Raw genomic sequence first — 25,478 nt, forward strand, 5'->3', positions numbered from 1 at the left:
GCAAAGACTAAAACGGTCAATGATCTTTGTAATGCACATTCGTGCGCTTTTCTAATAATAATAATAATAATAATAATAATAATATCGTCTTAGATTCTAATAATGGCCTTCGACATAGAAAGGGATTCAGCGATGGAGGGTCACAGTAAAATGATTGAATATATATATATATGTAAACATTACACATTTTCCAGCTTCTTATAGTTAGCTGTTGATGAAGGTGCCCCTAAGTAGTTCTTGTAATTTCCACCCGCAGCAGCACATTTTTTACGTATGGAGCCTATAGGTCTGCAGTCTGGTTTTATTATCTTTGCTTTTGCAGTTACCCGCCCATTTGGAAGTGGTTAACTGTGGCGTTTTGGGCCTGTTGGCATTTAAGGTTCTCTTTAAGGTTCGAAGAATGCAGCAATCGCGGTATGGACTGGTATCATTTATTATACATTCTTATTTTGAATAGAGATAACTGGAATAAGTTAGCCGTGGCATCAGCTAAGGAGTTAACGAAGATACTCGTCCGTTGTCACGGTTTTGCATTTATGTGCACGATTATTGCTTTGCTATTTGGTTGAGGAGAGTTTAGCATTTTGTTTCCCTATGAGTGAGAGAAGGAATAAGTTATATTTTTTAGTTATTTAAAATGTTGTTTAGGTTACTCATACATTTGTAAGTTATTTAAAATATTGTTTAGTTTAGTTCAGTTCTCATACAAAGAGAACACACTTCCTTTATCTGCTTGTTTTTAAGGGCATTTCGAGGCTAATTCTTGTTACGCCTTGCCTTTGATCCGTGCCACTTGTCAGGGGGGTGGGGCATGCCTGCAACACAATCTGTCTACCTGTGGTCTTTTGCTGCAACAGTTTGGATACTGTTATTGGTCTTAGAGGAAGTCTTCTTCCTAGGTGTAGTGCTATTTCTCTTGCCCGTTATTATTAAGAGCTTAAAGTTGTTCTCTTTTATTACTTGTCCAAAATAATGTAAGATCCTCAATTAAAAACGTCATGCATTTGTAAGTTTTCCCTCCATGTAATATTCAATAGTCTGCAGTAACATCACATTTCAAAGGCATCATTCTTATGATCACCCTCCTTTAACTGACGTGGTGGAATTCTAGAACAACTGGTTCAGGAAATAGAGATGGATGTTGCCTACGAATGGTGCCATTACGTGAAGAACACAATAGGTCTGCGTTACTTGTGCGACATACAATACTTGTGAGTAGTATCATACTGTTTGGAACACCGTGAGTTTATGCTACTTTCGATTAGTACCACAACTTGAGAAATACCATGGTTCTACTTGACTAGTGATAGGTACCATTATGAGGGTCCATTGACTTGGATTTTGAACCCCTCTAGACAACAAGCATCATCGATTCAGGATTGTGCTTTGGAAGGAGTTCCTTAGTCAGTAGGCCTAATACTATTGTTTTAGTATAGTTTCTGGGAAGGTGAGGCGTTGCGGGTCGGATCCACTGATTGTGTTAAATTTATATTCATCCATTCATTCTTTATCATTACGCTTTGAATTCTCGTCAGCGGATGAATTTTGGACTTTTAAATTGTCATTGCATTTCGTCTCATTTCGTACCATTAGGGGTTGATGATCTAATGTTAGGCCCCTTTAAACAAGCAGCATGATCAGTAGGCTAATTTGGTTACTAGTAGAGGATTGTGGCGGTGGTTAGTAAATTCGCAGAGGCTTGCAGACTGAATGGTGAAAGGCGTGAGTCTATATAGATGAATGTATGTAATTATTATTTGTATTTTTTTAACACTGGTTTTTAATGGGATGCTTCAAGAATAAGATTATACTTTATTGTGTACAAGACCCACAATCAGTCTGAATATGAATGAGGTTCTTGTGAATAGCTTCTCTTCCAGGAAATGAATTTCCCTGTTGAGTCGCTCCAAACAGTATTTCTGTTTATTCCCTTGGTTCTGGCAGTATATTTCTGAACTTTGAGTGGGAAATTGTACAGCTAGCCATTTATTAACTCAAAAATAAATTAACATTCTCAAAAATAACATTAGGAAAACTAACAGGTACAAGAGTAATGGGTAATACGAATGATCACAGAAGTGATAATAGCAAGCTAAGCCATGTGGCGATGATGTCCCTAAAATGTGGCATCGCTGGGATCATTGCCATGACAACAGACTATTTTCAAGCAGCGTTTAGTCAATTTTTCTTACTGTTAGCGCTAAACATCAGACTCCTACACTTGTGGCCCTAAGTATAATGGAGGAGAATGCCAATAGGAATGTCGTTATATGCTTCAAACTGACACTTTATACAGCATGTCTTTATTGGTTTGAGCATGTCCTGGCTAGTGATAAAAAAAATATTAGTCTAACTCGTCAGGGGTGTTTAGCAGAAAGTGTCTTAAAGGGAGGGGTAGCGGGGGCTCGGTTTTGTATCGGCTATTGGTATTGGCCCACATTGTTGGTGCCCGCGGTGCAATTGAAGTTATAACTATTTTGTTAGGATCCATTCGTTAGGTAAAGTCGACCATTGTGGCTAACTGCATTCAATTATGGGAGTTTCATAAAATGCATCCGATGTTAGTGAGTGTTCCGTGGACGGTTGTTGGTAATAGTGCAGGTTTTCTCTGTGTTTGGCTATAGAAGCAAGTTTTTATGGGGGTGGGATGGTGAGGTTCTAGCATCAGCGATTGAAGAAACCTCTCCTCAACAAGCATTTAAAGGTAATATTCATGTATTTCATTACACTGACTCTGTTGTCCAAGGGTGTTACTGCTGACCTCAGTGATACAGTCAGTTAGTTGTCCGTTTGTTTCCAAGATAGCAGGTACAATCCCAGCTGAGTTCTAAGGCATTTTGAGGAGTTAAAATGTGATATCTCTGTTCACCTTTATCAACAGGAAAGCGCACGAATGTGCATTACGTAAATTGTTGATTACTTTAGTCTTTGCTGTAATCACATTGAGATTTATGTTCTTTTTTAAATCTTGTGATGTGATATATATCATAGAACTGTCCACATAACGAGCACATGCAGTTTTCACTTGGGTTGTGATAAGACATATTCTTGCATATTTTATGGTGGTACCCACGCACCATTGTCCTCTGACAATACAATGAACAACAGAATACAGGAAGCTTCCAAATTCTATCATGCTGTACATCAAATACTTTAGGATGAAACACAAAATACACTACGGCCTGACAGAAAATTGTAGTACCAAGAAGGGGAGGAGGATACAAAATTAAACTTCATGTGTTGAGAGGGTATGTGATATTATTTTAGTGATTACAAAATGAAGTAAAATTTACAAAGAACTTGGCATTACGATCCCACTTATCAGTATGACGTTGCACCTCTTCTGGCCAGGATGTATGCACTGAAACAGTTGATAAATTTCATTGTTTCATATCTGTCTTGACTCTTACAAGGTATTAACATACAGCTGGATCAAAGGCCAAACCCTAATTGCAATATAAATGAAATTACAGAAAACACAAATATGCTGTTTGATGAATTTTACAAACTATTACCAAAAAGACACATAAAACAGATATAATAGAAATAAGAAACACGCCATAAATTCCCTTCACCCTCCTTCTTTCACCGTCCAACCATAACAATACTCCTCCAGCCTACACGTCACTCCACCCCTCCCTAACAGCTGTTCAACTTAACAGGGTGCTGTACACGTCTCGCATATTGCCTCTCAGTAGGATACAGCGGGGAAGGGAGGAACATATTTCAAATTTATCCACCTCCTGTGGGTGGGGTACAGAGACGAATACACCCACAGTATCCCCTGCTTGTCGTAAGAGGCAATTAAAAGGGCCGACCAAGGGATGATCGAATTAGAACCATGAAGCTACTTATGATTACACTCAACTGTTGATTAACCAGGATACTGTAGAGTTAAGGCTTCCCGGATAAGTAAAATTGCGGTTAACCTGCAAAAATTTAAAAAATATAACAGCACTTCTCGTTGAAACTAATAAGGCAAAGAAAAATATTCAGACTACCTAACTTTACTGTTTCTGAAAATAATCATGCATGCTAGCCCGGGAGGGCATATATATCAATCAATCAGTCATTACTGATCTGCATTTAGGGCAGTCGCCCAGGTGGCAGATTTCCTATCTGTTGTATTCCTAGCAATTTCTTAAATGATTGCAAAGAAATTGGAAATTTATTCAACATCTCCCTTGGTAAGTTATTCCAATCCGTAACTCCCCTTCCTATAAACGAATATAGCAAGTGGAGATGCAATTCTCCCCTTGTACGTTGGCACTGCATTGTGCTCATCACATGTATAGTTTGCAGTGGTATTGCTACTGGCGTGCTAGCTGGCCAGTCTCTTGGGAAGGTGCGGTATCGCACTTATGAGCCCATGTTGCACTGTGGCGAAACACTGGTTATTTTTGACAATTGAGTTTCCTGAATTTTATTTAATCAGTCATGGTTTTCTGCTTTTGTACCGAGAAACACTTCTTTATTTTTCTTCTCAAGTTTCCCAAAACAAGTTTTTTGATGATGGCATCATCCTGGCAATGTTATCCTGACCCTGGCCTAGGCAGCGGTGATAAGGGAACAGGGAACTGGAAATCAAGCAGGGATGACATAAAATTGTTAGTGCTGAACTGTAGAAGTACCGTATTGTAAAGAAAGGAATAGAATTAAGTAATTTAATAGATATATATTTACCAGATATTGTAATAGGAGTTGAATCATGGCTGAGAAATGATATAATGGATGCAGAAATTTTCTCACGACACTGGAGTGTGTTATACCAATATAAATGGTCCGTTATTGGACATTATAAATTTTCCAGCTAGCTCATTCTTGGTTGCCAGCGTTTCGCCCTCATGTGCTAGGGTGGGCTCATCAGTTGGTACCTAGCACACTTACCAATACGCTGGCTAGTGCATACCGTGGAGGCCACTGCGTAGGCTAACTGGAGCCACCGGCAGTGCCAATGCACTAAGAGACTTTGTTAACCACTTCCAAATGGGCGGGTAACTGCAAAAGCAAAGATAATAAAACCAGACTGCAGACCTATAGGCTCCATACGTAAAAAATGTGCTGCTGCGGGTGGAAATTACAAGAACTACTTAGGGGCACCTTCATCAACAGCTAACTATAAGAAGCTGGAAAATGTGTAATGTTTACATATATATATATATTCAATCATTTTACTGTGACCCTCCATCGCTGAATCCCTTTCTATGTCGAAGGCCATTATTAGAATCTAAGACGATATTATTATTATTATTATTATTATTATTATTATTATTATTATTATTATTATTAGAAAAGCGCACGAATGTGCATTACAAAGATCGATCGAAACTGGACCAAGCAACTTCAAGAGCAAAGACATGTCATAACAAGATATGCAATACATGGCTTCCACCACAAAATATGCGCAAAGACAAAATTCCACAATCCAACAGATGACTGTGTTTGTACACTGTGTAAGGAAAAGTGCGACCGCTACCATCTGCTAAAGTGCAAGAACAGAATAAAGACTCTAACAGAATACAGCACAATGTAAATTGGGACAACAAACTTAATACTCATTCGAGTGCTCCTTATATAATTAATTAATATCGACCCAAATGAAAAATGTGAATGTTCACTGTGTGATCAGTTCTGTGACATGTATCACATCACAAGATGTAAAAACAACAACAAATCTCTATGCGATTATAGCAATTTCGCATTTCCTTCCCAATTTACATCTGGCAAATTCAGATCTCCCGCTACAATCACATTTCTTTCCATGTCGTTTCCCACATAGCTGACTATCCTATCAAATAATTCCGAATCCACATCAGTGCTACCCTTTCCCGATCTGTACACTCCAAGTATATCAAGTTGCCTATTATCTTTAGAAATGAACCTCACACCTAGAATTTCATGTGTCTCATCTTTAACTTTTTCGTAGCTTACAAATTCTTCTTTCACCAGAATGAAAACTCCCCCTCCCACCTTTCCTAACCTATCTCTACGATACACACTCCAGTTGATATAGATGTTGATTCCCATAGGGAATCTGAAATATTTGTCCTGAATGAGCAAATTTATCGGAATCAACATCTATATCATCTGATGGCCAAGCAGGCATCAATTTTTAGTGACCTTTATGTTTTCTTATATATATAAATGATATGAGTAAAGGAGTGGAATCGGAGGTAAGGCTTTTTGCGGACGATGTTATTCTCTATAGAGTGATAAATAAGTTACAAGATTGTGAGCAACTGCAACGTGACCTCGAAAATGTTGTGAGATGGACAGCAGGCAATGGTATGTTGATAAACGGGGTTAAAAGTCAGGTTGTGAGTTTCACAAATAGGAAAAGTCCTCTCAGTTTTAATTACTGCGTTGATGGGGTGAAAGTTCCTTTTGGGGATCATTGTAAGTATCTAGGTGTTAATATAAGGAAAGATCTTCACTGGGGTAATCACATAAATGGGATTGTAAATAAAGGGTACCGATCTCTACACATGGTTATGAGGGTGTTTAGGGGTTGTAGTAAGGATGTAAAGGAGAGTGCATATAAGTCTCTGGTAAGACCCCAACTAGAGTATGGTTCCAGTGTATGGGACCCTCACCAGGATTACCTGATTCAAGAACTGGGAAAAAATCCAAAGAAAAGCAGCTCGATTTGTTCTGGGTGATTTCCGACAAAAGAGTAGCGTTACAAAAATGTTGCAATGTTTGGGTTGGGAAGAATTGAGAGAAAGAAGAAGAGTTGCTCGACTAAGTGGTATGTTCCGAGCTGTCAGCGGAGAGATGGCGTGGAATGACATTAGTAGACGAATAGGTTTGAATGGCGTTTATAAAAGTAGGAAAGATCACGATATGAAGATAAAGTTGGAATTCAAGAGGACAAACTGGGGCAAATATTCATTTATAGGAAGGGGAGTTAGGGATTGGAATAACTTACCAAGGGAGATGTTCAATAAATTTCCAATTTCTTTTAAATCATTTCGAAAAAGGCTAGGAAAGCAACAGATAGGGAATCTGCCACCTGGGCGACTGCCCTAAATGCAGATCAGTATTGATTGATTGATTGATTGACCCTTTGTAATTCTGTATTACTGTAGCTCCTAACACTCGTGCATTTTTAGTGTTTTTGATATTGCAGTTAAGCCGCAACGCGGTTGATCAAATTACGGTAAATTGATAGTTGAGTGTAGTACCATCATGCGGCGAAAAACATGGGTCGCCTTTACTTGCGTGTAGTACACAATAGGTTTGTGATTAGTAGAGCCCAGATTTCCATGCACTATCAAATATCAAGATATGCATGCCCTCAAGCACTATCATATAGCAAAACATGCATGATAAATTGGAAAATATGCACTATCAAGATTCAGTTCTTTTTGAAACATTGCACAACTAATTTCTCCAAATTGTCTTGATTTAAGCTCAACCGTTTACCTGTCAGCACATTCTTAAGCCCAGAAAATGATCTTTCTACGTCTCAAGAAGTGACAAGTTCATACCTAAATGAAGACATTTGGAACACAGTGGGGTCAGTTTGTTCGTCTTTAGCATATTCACCACAATACGTCTTTTATAAGCTTGATGAATTGAAAATCAGGTCTTTGAACGGATCACTTCGTTCAACTTATATCTAGCTGCCTCAGCTACTTCTCCTTGCAATGATGGCACACACATTTGAATGTCCTCAATAACTGGTAATGATTGCCTGCAATAACAAAGTGACGTGTGAGAGTTCTGGGTAGGAAAATCCAGGATAACAATGGAAGAGAATTCAGTGCAAAACCAAGGTTTGTAGGCTGCTAGCTCAGTAACGTGGTGTCACAAAAGTACGATACAAGTTTTGTTTTGTTCGTCTAATATAGACAAATGAGCCATCAATGATTAATGCACAATTTATGGTTCGATTTGTAACAATGTATAACTGGGACAGCTTATTCCCATGAATTACAAGAGTTCAACGTGGGGTGTCCTGGGTTACGTCAGTGTTCACTCAAGCAACAGGTAAGAGAGTATTTGGTTAATTGGGTTCTAGGACCTCTACTGTATGTACTAACTTTGATTGTCAGATAGGATGCCAGGAATACATTCTCTCTGTCTCTTAGTAATAGACATACTGTATAGTGTGGAAAAACTGTCTCAAATTCTACAAACCAACATTCATAAAATGCACTATTATGCAAGTTATCATTATATATGCACCAAAGTCAGAAGGAAAATCATATTGTGCAATGTTAAACATCCACATATTCGCTATTAAATCCAAAATTTTCAAAATATGCATTATGGATGAATTTTCTCCGGAAAAGGACAAAACATGCAAACATGTAGGGAAAAAGAACAGTTATTTGGAATTGTTTAGCCATAAAACTAGTATTTGCAAAGTTAGAGAACTGTAACCAGCTTATTCAAAAACATGTATTTACATGGAAATCCAGGCTCTAGTGATTAGTAGCAATAGTGGGTGAGTCACTATGGGTTTACAGTACCCGTGATTAGTACCACTATATGCGGAACACCACAGACTTACGTTGCCTGTGATTGGTGCCATTGTGAGAAACACCACGGGTATGGGTGTTGCCTGTGATTAGTAGCACTATATGAGCGACAGTGGGTCTGCGTTGCCTGTGATTATTACCCACTACGTGAGGAACACCACTAGATAGTACGAGTCCCTGTTATTAGTACATGCATAAGAGGAACACCATGGGTTTGTATTGCCTACGAGTGGCGCCATTATGCGAGAAACACCATAGGTCTGCGTTACCTGTGCAATGTACAATACTTGTGAGTAGTACCCTAATGTTTCGAACACCATGAGTCTACGCTACTTTTGATTAGTACCGCAAATTGAGAAATACCATGGTTCTACTTTACTAGCGATAAGTACCATTATGAGGGGCCATTGACCTGGATTTTGGACCTTTTTGGACAGCAAGAATCATAGATTCAGAATTGTGCTTTATAAGCAGTCCCTTGGTCAGTAATGCTAATTTTTCAATATAGTTTCTGGGAAGGTGTGGCTTTGCAGGACAGATCCACTGATTGTTTTAAGTTCGTAATCATTGTTTGTCATCTTTTTGAATTCTAATCAGTGGATCGATTTTGGAATTATTTTCAACTTTCAGTATTGTGAGTTGGCTCCGCTGATTATTTTAAATTCATATTTATCCTTTCATTCCTCATCACGTTTTGAATTCTAGTCAGTGGATGAATTTTGGACTTTTAAATTGTCATTGCATTTTCTCATTTCTTGCCATTAAGGGTCGATGACCTAGATAAGGTTATCCTTATAATATTGAATTCCTTTAAACAACAAGCATCATCATTATCAAATTTATCCACGAAAAGCCTCGCTTTATCCGCATAATACATATACGCCCCATTCTTCTATTTTTCGACAACACATTGGAACTTTTGGCGAGTTACACCACATTCTACAAAAGCGCATTTGTCATGAACATTTTACTCATTTTAAGGAACATTTTAAACACCATTTAATTCCTAAACTCGAATTGCTATAAATCATTTTAACAGTATCTGGCAGGATTAAATTTTCTTAAGCATGTGCTTATATAGACTGCAAGCTTGGTGCTCAAGATCAGAGGTGTACAAACTCTTCATTTAACTTGCCCATGCTTGCCTGGAGAGCAGGCAAGCAAGCTAGCTGCACATAAACAACAGTACAGGCAGGCTGATGCACTCCTGGCCAGGTCAAGCTCAGCCCAACTTGGGCAGGCTACAGGTTAGCGTGCTTGTTTGCTTGCTTGCTTTATTCTTCCTGCTGCGTTAATCGACGTTTTGCTCGTTCATTGTGCTGATATGAGACTCGCGTTAATGCAGACTGGAAAGGGGTTGTTACATGCCAGAATTTATATAGGATTCGTCAACACATATATTATTTTATATGGTTATTTAGTATTTATATGGTGGTTTAGTATTATGTTAATCATTACAAAGTTATGTTTAAATTTATTTTGTAATTCAGACGTCTTATGTGGGGCTCGAACCCACTATCTCCCGATTACTGGATACTGGCCGCACTTCAGCGATTGCAGCTATCGAGCTCGGTAAAGATTAATTTTATAGGTAACGTTTTGAAATACATTTAATAATTTAGGAACCCCTTTCCCACAGAACCAAAATAAATACGGCCGCTTCCTTCCCACTCCTAGCCTTTTCCTGTCCCATCGTCGCCATAAGACCTATCTGTGTCGGTGCGACGTAAAGCAACTAGCAAAAAAAAAATCAGTTTAGAAGTGTAATTTTACCACTTGCTCTCTGGGAGTGAAATTTCTAGATCCTAATAGGTGGGTAGGAGATAGGGATCTGTGCTCAGATGGCCTTCACTTAAACTGCAGTGGTACGTATAAGTTAGGAAATTTGTTTGGAAGGGTAATAGGGAGGTACATTCAGGGAAACGGGGTGACCTAGGGAGCGGCGGTAAGGGAACAGGGAACTGGAAATCAAGTAGGGATGACATAAAAATGTTAGTGTTGAAATGTAGAAGTATTGTAAATAAAGGAATAGAATTAAGTAATTTAGTAGATATATATTTACCAGATATTATAATACGAGTTGAATCATGGCTGAGAAATGATATAATGGATGCAGAAATTTTCTCACGGAAGTGGAGTGTGTATCGTAGAGATAGGATAGGAACAGTGGGAGGGGGAGTATTCATTCAAGGAAAGAAGAATTTGTAAGCTACGAAAAAGTTAAAGATACAATTCCTTTAGTTTTGCCAATTGGCACCTTTTCAATACAATAAAAATATATTACAAACTTACATTTTTATTATGATCTTTACATGGTACATGTTTCGCTCCTTTTTGTGAGCATCATCAGCCAAACTATCATTAATCTAAGATTGTATAAGATCATAAAACAATTCTTTTGGTTCAAGATTACTCCTATAAAACTAATTGACAATCTTATAACATTTTAAAAATCACACAGCAATAAAATTATGTCTTAAGTTAACACTTTTTGTCTAAAATCTTCTTCAGTCTCAACATTTTATTGCCGTAACTCATCCGGTGAACATCTTTTAAAATTGTTTAAAAATAAGAATAAAAATAAACTTTTGAAATCTGGCTAGTTGTGTTAATTCCCGTTGCTTAACTTGTATAATTGTCATTAAAACTTCATAACAGTATTGAATATTTTCTGCAGTTGATAATTGTCATTATGGTCGATAGACTTGTTCTCGTTGCTGGAGTAACATTTATAAAATGTATTGGTATTAATTTATATTATCAATGGGGTAAAATTGTTCGTGAACAAACTTGTTGATGAAACACTTTTTGATGTGATATTGGATTTTTAAATGTTCTCGAGCGTTCCATAATGGCTCGTTGGTGTATTTTCCTTTCTGCTGTGTAATTGTTTGGTGTTACTCCTAGCCTCTTGAGAACTACTTGTTATTGATAACAGACAGGAAAATACACCAACGAGCCATTATGGAACGTTCGAGAACATTTTAAAATCCAATATCACATCAAAAAGTGTTTCATCAACAAGTTTGTTCACGAACAATTTTACCCCATTGATAATATAAATTAATACCAATACATTTTATAAATGTTACTCCAGCAACGAGAACAAGTCTATCGACCATAATGACAATTATCAACTGCAGAAAATATTCAGTACTGTTATGAAGTTTTAATGACAATTATACAAGTTAAGCAACGGTAATCAACACAACTAGACAGATTTCAAAAGTTTTTTATTTTTTTTATTTTTTTTAAACAATTTTAAAAGATGTTCACCGGATGAATTTCGGCGATAAAATGTTTAGACTGAAGAAGATTTTCGACAAAAAGTGTTAACTTAAGACAATTTTATTGTTGTGTGATTTTTAAAATGTTATAAGATTGTCAATTAGTTTTATAGGTGTAATCTTGAACCAAAAGAATTGTTTTTTTATGATCTTATACAATCTTAGATTAATGATAGTTTGGCTGATGATGCTCACAAAAAGGAGCGAAACAAAACATGTACCATGTAAACATCATAATGAAAATGTAAGTTTGTAATATATTTTTATTGTATTGAAAAGGTGGCAATTGGCAAAACTAAAGGAATTGTATCACAAGTAGATCTTCAATACGGACAAGGAAAATGACGTTTATAAACTGCAAAAGTTAAAGATGACACGCATGAAATTCTAAAGATAATAGGCAACTTGATATCTTTGGAGTCTACAGACCAGGAAAGGGTAGTGCTGACACGGATTCAGAATTATTTGATAAGATAATCAGCTGTGTGGGAAACGACATGGAAAGGAATGTGATTGTAGCAGGAGATCTGAATTTACCAGATGTCAATTGGGAAGGAAATGCGAACGACAGGAAGCATGATCAACAAATGGCAAATAAGTTAATATTAGAAGGACAGCTGATTCAGAAAGTGATGGAACCAACTAGGGGGAAAAATATCCTGGACGTGGTGCTGGTAAAACCAGATGAGCTCTATAGAGAAACTGAAGTAATAGATGGTATTAGTGATCATGAAGCTGTTTTTGTCGTAGTTAAAAATAAATGTGATAGAAAGGAAGGTTTTAAAAGTAGGACTATTAGGCAGTACCATATGGCTGATAAAGCAGGCATGAGGCAGTTTCTAAAGTATTTATGGTCGGTGGAAAACGGTAAATAAAAATGTAAACAGACTCTGGGATGGGTTTAAAGCAATTGTTGGGGAATGTGAAAACAGGTTTGTACCTTTAAGGGTGGTAAGGAATGGTAAAGACCCACTGTATTATAATAGAGAAATAAAGACTAAGAAGGAGGTGTAGACTGGAAAGAAATAGTTAGAAATGGCAGTGGAAGTAAGGAGAAATTGAAGGAACTTACTAGGAAATTGAATCTAGCAAATAAGTCAGCTAAGGATAACATGATGGCAAGCATAATTGGCAGTCATACAAATTTTAGTGAAAAATGGAAGAGTATGTATAGGTATTTTAAGGCAGAAACAGGTTCCTAGAAGGACATTCCAGGAATAATTAATGAACCATTAGAGTGTGTATGTGAGGATCTTCAAAGGGCTGAAGTATTGTCAGCAGTATGTAAAGATTGTTGGTTACAAGGATAATGTCCAGATAGAGGAGGAGACTGGGGGCCAAAGGTTTAGTATGTGGTCCTGTGGGTTCACTTCTTGCTGGTGGAAGTGTACTAATAAAGCACAGGAAATGCCATTTATTCCTACCAAGCCCGATATGTGCATGTCCACGCCGTGGCCCCTGGGCAACGGGAGCACTGCGTGTACACGGCTAAGTCATGTAAAGGCGATAAAGCGAGTTCCCGACGCTTCAAAATGAGGGTCCACCAGCTAAGGGAGACAACCCTGAAAGAAAACATCGGCCTTCCAGGATTGTTGGGTGTTGCGTTGGGCTGACAACCAAAGCTGTAATAAAAAAGACCCTCGTTACGAAATCTGTAGAAGAAATAGCCGGCCTGACCTTTTTACGACGACCTCGCAAACGTGTAAAGGACTTGGGAGTTGGTTCGTGGAATGTTTGAACTCTTTACCAAGCTGGAAACCTAAGAAAGTTGCTCTATCAGCTGGATGAGTATCGACTAGATATTACTGCTATTCAAGAAGTGAGATGGATTGGTGAATGAGTGATACAGAGGAGAAATCACATTGTATTCTATAGCTGCCTCATGATCACATGTTTGGTACTGGTTTTATTGTCAGTAAGCTGATCAAACATCTTATCATGGATTTTCGGGCAAAATCACATAGGTTGTGCAGACTTAGAATCAGAGGGAAGTTCTTCAATTACAGTCTGATCTGTGCACATGCTCCAATAGAAGAGAAGAGCGACAAAGATAAAGATTCAATTTACGATGAATTGGATGAAATTTATAATGAGTGCCCAAGAGCAGACTGTAAAATAATCTTCGGGGATTTGAATGCGAAGATAGGAAATGAAGACGAATACAGACCTTGTATTGGAAAATATAACTTGCATGACATTTCTAATGATAATGGAATCAGGCTTATACATTTTGCATCCTTGAGAAATATGGTAGTGGGAAGTACAACTTCTAATCACAAGGACATACATAAAATGACCTGGAAGTCTCCAGATGGAAGTACTTCTAACCAAATTGACCACCTCCTAATAATGCAAGACACTTCTCTAACTTGATGGGTGTTAGAAGTTATGGGGGGGGCCAATATTGACTCTGACAACTCCTTGTGGTAGCAACTATTAGAAGCCAAATATTTAATGCAAGAAAGGTACATGGATCCAATGCAAGAAAGTTCAACAGTGCTCAGCTGAAGGAGCCTGAAACTGCACTCAGATATGCTAGCTTGCTTAATGAGGCCCTGACTGATTTAACTAATAGTGAGAGTATTGATGAAATCTGGAAGAATCTTAGACACACTATTAAAAACTGCAAATGAAGTTTCGGGAAGGGAAGAGAAAGTCTGGCATAACAATTGGTTTGATGAAAGTTGTGCACAAGCAGCAACCTTAAAAAACACCCGAAAAGCAGTGGAAGAGTATAGAACTTCCAGAAGAGAAGAAAAGAGATTGACAAGAAGAAAAAGAGAGTATGAAAGGTAAGAATTAGAAGAAATGGAACGGTTGAAAGGGATGAATGATGTGAGAGCAGTTAAATAAAAGAAGTTAAATAAAAGTCGTAAGGATTACCAGTCTAGAACAAGTTTGTGTAGAGATAAAGATGGTATACTGGACAGTGAGGAAGCAATACTAGAAAGATGGGCCCAATATTTTGATGAACTGTTGAATGAAAATCCAGGTGATACCCAAGTAACCTTACCTCCTGTACATACAAGAAAATCAGACATAGAAGTACCGATACCTACTATTGAGGAAGTTGAGCTTGGCATCAAGAAGTTGAAGAATAACAGAGCCCTGGGAATGGATTTAATACAATCAGAGCTTGTGAAAAATGCTGGAAAAGAATTTGTTAAACACTTTCACAAACTAGTGGCCAAGATATGGGTACCTGAAACAATCTGTGATGAATGAAACGTAGGTATCATCTGCCCGATACATAAGAAAGGTGATATCATGATGTGATCTAACTATAGAGGTATTTGCTTATTATCCATTGCTTATAAAATATTTTCTAATATTCTCTTTAGCAGATTGGTGCCTTACGTGGAAAATGTGGTTGGTGACTATCAATGCGGATTTCGCCAAGGAAGATCTACTATTGATCAGGTCTTCACAATTTGCCAGATACTTGAAAAATGTAAAGAATTTGGATTTGATGCATACCATCTCTTCATTAACTTCAGTCTATGACAGCATTGATAGAAGTAATCTCTATGCAGCAACGGAAGAGTTTGAGATCCGTAAGAAATTGATCACCCTTCTGAAAGCTACCATGGAAAATACTCTGAATCAAATTAAGATCCAGAATATGTTATCAAGCGCTGTAATGACCAAGAACGGAGTTAGGCAAGGAGATTCATTATCATGCCTTTTGTTCAATATAGCTTTGGAGAAAGTTGTTACTAATCCAAGTATCAACACAAGGGGAACCATCTTATATAAATCAGTTCAAATTTTGGCATATGTAGATGATATTGGTTTAATCGCAAGAACACAAAGAGCATTGAAAGAAGCTTTCGCAAGCCTCGAAAAAGCAGCAAGAAAGATGAATTTACAGATTAATGAAGGAAAAACTGTGTACATGCCTGTAACCAAGAAAGACTACCCTAGTGGGTCTAGTCTACATTCATAGAAATTGACTCGTATAAGTTTGATGTTGTGCGTAGCTCTACCTACCTTGGATCAGAAGTTAATTCCAAGAACAATGTTAGTTCTGAAATCCAAAAACGTATACTGTCTGCTAACAAGTGCTATCATGGCCTCAGAAAACTTCTGAATTCTAAGCTGCTGCTCAGGAAAACTAAAGTCCTGATGTATAAAGGCTCTATTAACATATGGTGCTGAGACCTGGACACACTCAAAATCTGATGAAAGACAGCTCGGTATTACACCCTACCGGGCGTCGAATGGATGACCCACGCATAAGAATGCCTCCACGTAACGGGGTAAACACCCACGGATGAGATTGGATTGAAGAGCGGGTCGAATTGCTTAACGAGCTTCGGACCGCTCCCCTTCCTACTTTCTGTGCCGGCCCGGCAGCCTGAGCACTTGGGGAAGTGGTACGTTCAAGAAAAACAAAAACAACAACTACTTAAGATGGAGTCTTAGGTCTATAATATGAAAGTAGGATCTCTGGGTTCAAATGCCTAGTGGATACTGCTTAACACTGCTACAAATGACAAGAATCATAAAATAGGGGTTACGAATATGAATTTATTCAAAACATGACAATTTAACGAAGTTGATACAGCTCTCTATACAATGACTCTCCACATATGGGATGAAAGGAAAATAATAATCACTTTAAAATACGAACCGCCCATGGGCGTCGTCTGCATAACGGTATGATTGAGGTTTTGCGACTTGCTATCGTTCATTTTTCCTCATTAATTCATACCGTTCATGAAATTTGTACATTATTCTGTCTATCACACCGTGGGATGACCTGATGTCCTTATTCACAAATATTACTAGCTGTTCTAAGCACGAACATAACCGGGGCCTACGCTACACAATATCATATTAAAAGACACATTTGCATAATGCACAAACAAACCCAAATACCATTTTGCTAAACCCCGGACTCCTCATCTATTACCAAGACCAAACAATGTGCACATAGGTTCTGTTTGAACTCAAAAATATGTGCACATCATTACGAAACATACACAAAATATATGGATATATACACTTCATGCACACAGGAGAACCATTCCTAGAAAAGAAACAGCATGGTTATCACTGTCTCCGGCCCGAAGCGCAAGCTTGGAGCAGCTCGCTCAAGGGCGTCATAATCCGGAATCGAACTGGCAGACTCCCGACCGAGAGGTACTGTGGGTTTCTGTAGATACCGAGAATAGCTACAATCTCATTTCGCCGGATATCTGGGGGAACCCCTACTCATTTATTAAATACCTTTTAAAAGAAGTTACCGTGATATTATCATTATACAAGTCTTCATAGCTGGGCTATTTAAACCAACCGAGGGGAGCGCGAGGTTGACCCAGGGCTCCAAGTTAGTCTTAACACAATGGTTTAAAGGGATCCCTCTGTCACGAGGACAAGAGCCTGACATTCACAACAACAAAAAAAAACAAGGAAGGGAGGGTGGTCATTCACTTCGCACGGCCGTTCTGATTCTTCTCTCGCTCACACGTCTACCCTCTCATCTCGGGGACACACATATCCACGGCCCGCTTCATTTGCTTATTCATATCATTATGGACTTCCCATGAAATACTCCTTTTATTCACTCCCTTCTCATTATTATCACTGAGACTGTGGGCACGATCACTTCTCAATCCTCTCATCGTAAATTCCTATACGGCCTTCTACTACGCCTCATATCGCGTATCTTCTTCCCTTGGGCCTACGGCTCTCATGGCTCCTTGTTCATACCACATAAATACACTTATATTTAAACCTTCTGGCCAAAGATTTAGGGACTCTTGCCTCTGGGTCTCGCCCCGGCTATAGATGAAAAAGAAAACACTCCAAACCATTATGGCCAATTAATCAAAATCACGGGAGACTTGCACATGGTTCCACACACCTACCAAAAATGACACAACATATACCTCTCTCGGTCGGGATTCTCTTCTTTCTTGCAGTACATGCACGGATTATATCTGTAAGCTAGGCATGCATTGTCTGACTGACCCATGAGTTTCCCTGGCATATCCGACAACCACGTGGGACAGTGACTACCAACATTTTGACATATTTCCCTGCTTGCCAGCACTATGTTTCCGACCGCCCCTACGGGAAACTCAAATATTCTCCTAACCTTGTTCCCATATCTGCTAGGACGTTCTACATTAAAAATATAACCCTCACGATAAGCTAATCATTAAGAAAGAAATATGAGTCGTCCGGGAATTCAGCTCCCTTAAATTTTACTTCAACATTATAAAATCAATAAAATTTCCATATAGGACATGCATTAACTTACATTTTGATATTTACAAAAGAACGCTAATCCTATCCCCGGGTTATGTCATGCTTAGAAATTAAATTTGGACATCACTCATCTGTTTGGTGGCCGTTGTTTATCCCGCCACGGGAGACCCATGGTGAAGTTCTTAGTACTCCATGACCACTCGGTAGGTGGCGGGCGTGCAGTCCTTCATCCCTGGTCCATACAAGTCCGACATCCTGGGGAACTCGTCACAGCTGAAATCTTACAGTAATCCAAGTGGGTAACACTTTTACACTCGTCACACGTCCTCTATTTCAGAGTTTACACCCGCGTTCACAGTAAGAATCGGGTGGCTCACGAGATTCGAGCCCCTGATTCAAAGTAACACGTTGGGTGATACCAAATTATGAATTTCACTGACTCATTAAAGCCGGCACTGTCTCAGCCGAATTCTAATATTTGTTCGAAAATTATGCTCGCGGTTTTTTACTAGTTTGACACGCAGCACAGGGACAATACCTAGGCTCGTTTGGCCTCCCGTTCACTTCACAAAGCGTGCTGGACACAATGGCGCTTTCAATACACGGTCAAGGGTTTCTGACTTAAACTGGGGCACCGCGGGATATAGTGTCCTCCTCACCGACCCGTAAAAGAACAACTGTCTCTACCATGGCCTGCTCGGGCTATATTATCTTGCCCGCCGGAAGCTCGGGGGCGTCAACGTTCACGGTTCATTAAGAACAAGAGCTCCTTTCGTACCAAGAATTGACGATATTTGAATATTGCATCTTGTAGCCCTCCGTCTCCTCTTTCATTTGAGCCAGGCGTGCTGGATCTCCGATCAGCAGTTTTTATGTAATTTGCTTCCCGCCTTTGATTAATTCATAGCGTCCTCTGGGGGTGGAGCTATCTCCTAAGCGCGATTCTTGGCTTGGGGTGACGCCGCTGTATCCACATGTGTTAGCGATATGTTACATCTTGACAGCTGGTGACCTCATTTCTTCCCCTGCATAAGTTATTACATATTTTTAGTCTGGAGAACACAGAAAATTCCGCTCTATTCAATGGTGTGTCTCACATAATTTTCCTATGTCTGGATTAAAAATATCACCCCGTTTTTACGCGCCAAAATCCGACGTTGGCACCCGTGACACGTGCATAAAAAACCGGAAGTTCCTTGTGTTCGTTTGGCACTCTGGGAAGCTAAGCTCCACCTCGGGGCGTATCTGACTACTCCAGCATCGCGTCCCCTTCTATCTCTCTCTGCAAGTTGAGAGCGTAATTCCGCGGGGGCTTGGCTGTTGCTTTGTCCTCCCTTTGTTCGCAGGCGCTCTTTTCGCGGGTTCCGTTCTGGCAGGACGCCGCTCGATCCCCTTCGCCCATACTGCTACCTATGACGCGACTTTTAGGAGTAATTTTAATGGAGTATAAAGGCCCATATCATTCCCATGGAGCTGTACAGGACACTGTACGGTTTCATTCTCCTCCTACTTCATCAAAGAAAAATCACGAACTCGGGATTTTTCTTTCCCTTTTAACTGTCTCGGAAAGTAGTCATTGGTGATGGTCGCGAAGCTGGTGGACCTTCTCGGTCAACTCTGTGTTCTCCAGTTGTATCTGGTAGCATAGATTAATTAAAGCATTCCTAAGACCGGTCCTCTCAGAACATTCTGGACAATCTTCACAGGCTGATGCCTCGGACTCGCTCCCTTCTTCCAAAACAATGTGATTCACGGCATCATCTTCTTCATCGGCTTCCATTTCTTCCATTGGATCCGGGTTGTCCTCGTCATCCTCGGCTTCTCCTGGTTCTTCTTCCTCCGGACCTTCTTCAGGGTGTTGTCCTGGGGCGTGGTAAAATTTGGTTATCTGCAGCGTTGTAAGTGGTCTCTGTTCTCCCATCCATTGGCTGTACTTCGTGTTATTCTCTAGGTTCCAATGTAGGGTTCTGTAAACTATGGTAATAATTCCTCGCTGTCAGACTCTTCTCGGCCTATGCCTGGACATCTTGCACCGTTGTCTTCACACAAGTTCAGTTTAACTCTTTCTGGGCTCCCGCTGATTCCACCTTGGTCTCACCTGATGCATAATCAATAATATATTCGTGCCCCCTTAAAATATGTGGCGAAAAAAAATTGCCCACATCTATGGTGAAATGTATTTACATAATATACAGTTTCTCATGCGACCACAATTCGCTATCAATCCTGTAGATCCTCTCTTCGCCCTCCGGGATCGTAATCTGAGACGTGGGGGTCTAATTGGATGCCCCTGCCTCTGCATTTCTTAGGATGAGGTTCACAATTCTTCCCTTCTTCCTTCTTTCCTGCGCTAACGTTCCCGTAGCTGCACCGGTCCTCCTTCTTCCGAGCTCTGTTATTACGTAAGGTACGCTGCACGGGTCGCGATCTCATGGTCCTTCCGTAGCGTCGTTCCTCTCTTCCTGACAGCAATTTCCTCCGTCTAGTGAACCATCCGTACTTGTAGCGGTATCGTCTTTTACGTCGACCTAATACATTCTTCTTCCTTCTTCTGGGCTGAGATACCCAGTTCGATTCTCCAGCTGGTTGAAACTGTTTGTTCTCCATCACCTGTTCACTGAGCTCCGTACGAGAATTAGCGCTCGTACTTACTTCTCCCATTACATTTACATTAGCGACCTTTCTTTCATTATAAGCTAGGGATACGCCTGTCGCCTCTTGTCCACTCACAATGGCCTGGGTACTTAAAGATAGCTCGTCCGCTTCTTTCAGCTCTGCTCCCCGATGACCCAATGTCTTCCTTTCTTCTTTAGAGTTCACTACCTGCTCCCAGCAGTTCGTGTCCCTCTGTTCCACGGCTACTGCTACGTCCATTAGCGAGCCACACTCCCTGGCTTCATTCTTTGACCTTTCCATCTCGCACTTCCTTTCGACATCTGGGGTCGCATCTCTTTCCACTAAGTCTTCTGGTTTGGGTTTGATCTCTGCCTGATGTACGCGTGACTCCATATCTTCTAGTCCTGAGTTCGACTCCCCAATATCCTCAACTGACGCTTCTATGTCCTTAGCCATTCTCGCTGTTCCTGCTCCTACCAATTCAGTTTCTACTGCTTCTCTCGCCTCCAGATGGCTTATCGCGACGTCATCTATTATCTCCATTATCTCTTCCACTCTTGAGTACACTCCGCCAGCCGTGTCACTCATCTCCAAGCCTGGTGGTCGCCGTACGTCAGTTTCATCTATCTTGACGTCACATTGGGTTTCGGATGCGTCTATTTCGGTATCCCTTTTAGTAGCCACCTTCTCTGCTCCGTTGTTCCCATCTGCCTTCACTATATGCTCTGTAGAAACTTTACCGATTCTTCCTACTCCTATTTCTTCGGTCATCTCGGCCTCCAGTCTCGCGGCGTTTTCGTCGCTACGTTCACGACCTAATCTCACATCCTCTGCGAGCTCGTCTAACGAAGCCTTATTCGTGGCCGCCTGAGCCTGGCAAAGCTCTGCCTGCGTGTCTAATTGTTCCTTCAAAGGTTCCCCCTGCTTCTCGAACAGCGCCTTAAAGCCTGCTGCCTGCTTCTCGAAATGTTCTGCCAATAATTGGCGCATCATATCCCTCACGGCCTCCATGTCCATATTAAATTCAATCTTGGAGAAAGCGGATCTCCCGTGGGCAGAAAATGACCACCGGTGATCGACAGAAAGCATAGATACATTCTAATATTTAATACAAATTTCAGCGTGACCTAACTTTACTCGAAATTCCAACAAATCAATCCAAACTGGGCCTACAAACGGCTTGTGTCACGCCCCCTACCATATTAATGTCATAATTCATTGTATAGGAAATTTCGTCATATCACTTGACAATAATAATAACTAATAATACTGCTGATTCTACGTTAGCCCCTTTATCCTGGAATAAGTTTTCCGGTCACGCGCGCGGCCTACCGTGGGCTCGATTTTACGTATGCCGGAAACATGGCATACCCCAGTCACAAATGAATGTTATCACCTTGAGATTGGTAAGATGACGTTAGCAGACAATTACCCGTCTCAAACTGGCAACATCGCATCCGTCACTGCGCAAAAATTAGAGCCTGGGTTGAGGTACCCTGCTCTCTTCGCGGCGTCTAAAGCCCTCTCGAAAAAAATATTTATCTCTGCCAAATGTTGTTACTTCAGCGCACAATCTTTGGCCGATACCCGTAACTGGCGAAATTTGAAGAATTTTGCCGGCCGTTTTAACCTCACACTGAGAGAACCATAACGTTGTCTCCCAAAGAAATGACAGCTTCATAGTCTGTCCCGGGTATCCATTTTACTTTTATGAGCGACACTCATGCGGATTTCCACTTAAACTGGACACATGATTTTTCTGTTCTTGTCATTTTCCTATCCTATTTATTATTCACGTCGCTCCCTTTCATGGCTGATCTTGTGTGAGTTATCATCACGAGTCGTGACTTACGCACGCCCGTACGATGACCATTACAGTCCTGCTGAGTATCACACAATCTGAACAACCCTTGCAGTATCCAATCTATAATTATGAATCTTAGCACTTCGGACATGTGCTTAACGTCTCCATCCGTTCGGTTACGTGGCGGGTACTCCATTCCAAATAATTGCCAACCCGTTCGATACCAAATGTAATCAGATTGTGGCACGAACCTGGCAATTTGACTCCATCATAGCACACTATCCTCCCTGTGGGCGGCCTATCTCTTACTCAAAATGCTCCAGTGCAAACTATAAACAATGCCCATCCACGAAGGGCGCCAAGTATACACCCTACCGGGCGTCGAATGGATGACCCACGCATAAGAATGCCTCCACGTAACGGGGTAAACACCCACGGATGAGATTGGATTGAAGAGCGGGTCGAATTGCTTAACGAGCTTCGGACCGCTCCCCTTCCTACTTTCTGTGCCGGCCCGGCAGCCTGAGCACTTGGGGAAGTGGTACGTTCAAGAAAAACAAAAACAACAACTACTTAAGATGGAGTCTTAGGTCTATAATATGAAAGTAGGATCTCTGGGTTCAAATGCCTAGTGGATACTGCTTAACACTGCTACAAATGACAAGAATCATAAAATAGGGGTTACGAATATGAATTTATTCAAAACATGACAATTTAACGAAGTTGATACAGCTCTCTATACAATGACTCTCCACATATGGGATGAAAGGAAAATAATAATCACTTTAAAATACGAACCGCCCATGGGCGTCGTCTGCATAACGGTATGATTGAGGTTTTGCGACTTGCTATCGTTCATTTTTCCTCATTAATTCATACCGTTCATGAAATTTGTACATTATTCTGTCTATCACACCGTGGGATGACCTGATGTCCTTATTCACAAATATTACTAGCTGTTCTAAGCACGAACATAACCGGGGCCTACGCTACACAATATCATATTAAAAGACACATTTGCATAATGCACAAACAAACTCAAATACCATTTTGCTAAACCCCGGACTCCTCATCTATTACCAAGACCAAACAATGTGCACATAGGTTCTGTTTGAACTCAAAAATATGTGCACATCATTACGAAACATACACAAAATATATGGATATATACACTTCATGCACACAGGAGAACCATTCCTAGAAAAGAAACAGCATGGTTATCACTGTCTCCGGCCCGAAGCGCAAGCTTGGAGCAGCTCGCTCAAGGGCGTCATAATCCGGAATCGAACTGGCAGACTCCCGACCGAGAGGTACTGTGGGTTTCTGTAGATACCGAGAATAGCTACAATCTCATTTCGCCGGATATCTGGGGGAATCCCTACTCATTTATTAAATACCTTTTAAAAGAAGTTACCGTGATATTATCATTATACAAGTCTTCATAGCTGGGCCATTTAAACCAACCGAGGGGAGCGCGAGGTTGACCCAGGGCTCCAAGTTAGTCTTAACACAATGGTTTAAAGGGATCCCTCTGTCACGAGGACAAGAGCCTGACATTCACAACAACAAAAAAAAACAAGGAAGGGAGGGTGGTCATTCACTTCGCACGGCCGTTCTGATTCTTCTCTCGCTCACACGTCTACCCTCTCATCTCGGGGACACACATATCCACGGCCCGCTTCATTTGCTTATTCATATCATTATGGACTTCCCATGAAATACTCCTTTTATTCACTCCCTTCTCATTATTATCACTGAGACTGTGGGCACGATCACTTCTCAATCCTCTCATCGTAAATTCCTATACGGCCTTCTACTACGCCTCATATCGCGTATCTTCTTCCCTTGGGCCTACGGCTCTCATGGCTCCTTGTTCATACCACATAAATACACTTATATTTAAACCTTCTGGCCAAAGATTTAGGGACTCTTGCCTCTGGGTCTCGCCCCGGCTATAGATGAAAAAGAAAACACTCCAAACCATTATGGCCAATTAATCAAAATCACGGGAGACTTGCACATGGTTCCACACACCTACCAAAAATGACACAACATATACCTCTCTCGGTCGGGATTCTCTTCTTTCTTGCAGTACATGCACGGATTATATCTGTAAGCTAGGCATGCATTGTCTGACTGACCCATGAGTTTCCCTGGCATATCCGACAACCACGTGGGACAGTGACTACCAACATTTTGACATATTTCCCTGCTTGCCAGCACTATGTTTCCGACTGCCCCTACGGGAAACTCAAATATTCTCCTAACCTTGTTCCCATATCTGCTAGGACGTTCTACATTAAAAATATAACCCTCACGATAAGCTAATCATTAAGAAAGAAATATGAGTCGTCCGGGAATTCAGCTCCCTTAAATTTTACTTCAACATTATAAAATCAATAAAATTTCCATATAGGACATGCATTAACTTACATTTTGATATTTACAAAAGAACGCTAATCCTATCCCCGGGTTATGTCATGCTTAGAAATTAAATTTGGACATCACTCATCTGTTTGGTGGCCGTTGTTTATCCCGCCACGGGAGACCCATGGTGAAGTTCTTAGTACTCCATGACCACTCGGTAGGTGGCGGGCGTGCAGTCCTTCATCCCTGGTCCATACAAGTCCGACATCCTGGGGAACTCGTCACAGCTGAAATCTTACAGTAATCCAAGTGGGTAACACTTTTACACTCGTCACACGTCCTCTATTTCAGAGTTTACACCCGCGTTCACAGTAAGAATCGGGTGGCTCACGAGATTCGAGCCCCTGATTCAAAGTAACACGTTGGGTGATACCAAATTATGAATTTCACTGACTCATTAAAGCCGGCACTGTCTCAGCCGAATTCTAATATTTGTTCGAAAATTATGCTCGCGGTTTTTTACTAGTTTGACACGCAGCACAGGGACAATACCTAGGCTCGTTTGGCCTCCCGTTCACTTCACAAAGCGTGCTGGACACAATGGCGCTTTCAATACACGGTCAAGGGTTTCTGACTTAAACTGGGGCACCGCGGGATATAGTGTCCTCCTCACCGACCCGTAAAAGAACAACTGTCTCTACC

General features: G+C 40.5%; 1 protein-coding gene across 2 annotated transcripts in view; it reads left to right on the forward strand.

Moving 5' to 3' along the window:
• Window positions 1–331: 331 nt before the first annotated feature.
• The window catches only part of LOC136864966 (uncharacterized), a 160,228-nt gene continuing 135,081 nt past the window's right edge, over window positions 332–25,478 (forward strand). Inside the window, exon 1 of one of the 2 annotated variants that reach the window (XM_067142372.2) lies at window positions 332–414. In XM_067142372.2, the coding sequence (XP_066998473.2) occupies window positions 401–414 (14 nt within the window). In that variant the 5' untranslated portion in view covers window positions 332–400. Of the gene's footprint in view, window positions 425–25,478 lie in introns of both variants that reach the window. The other variant, XM_067142373.2, reaches the window with a different exon arrangement.

This window comes from Anabrus simplex, chromosome 2 (genome assembly GCF_040414725.1).
Source record: "Anabrus simplex isolate iqAnaSimp1 chromosome 2, ASM4041472v1, whole genome shotgun sequence".
NCBI lineage: Eukaryota > Metazoa > Arthropoda > Insecta > Orthoptera > Tettigoniidae > Anabrus > Anabrus simplex.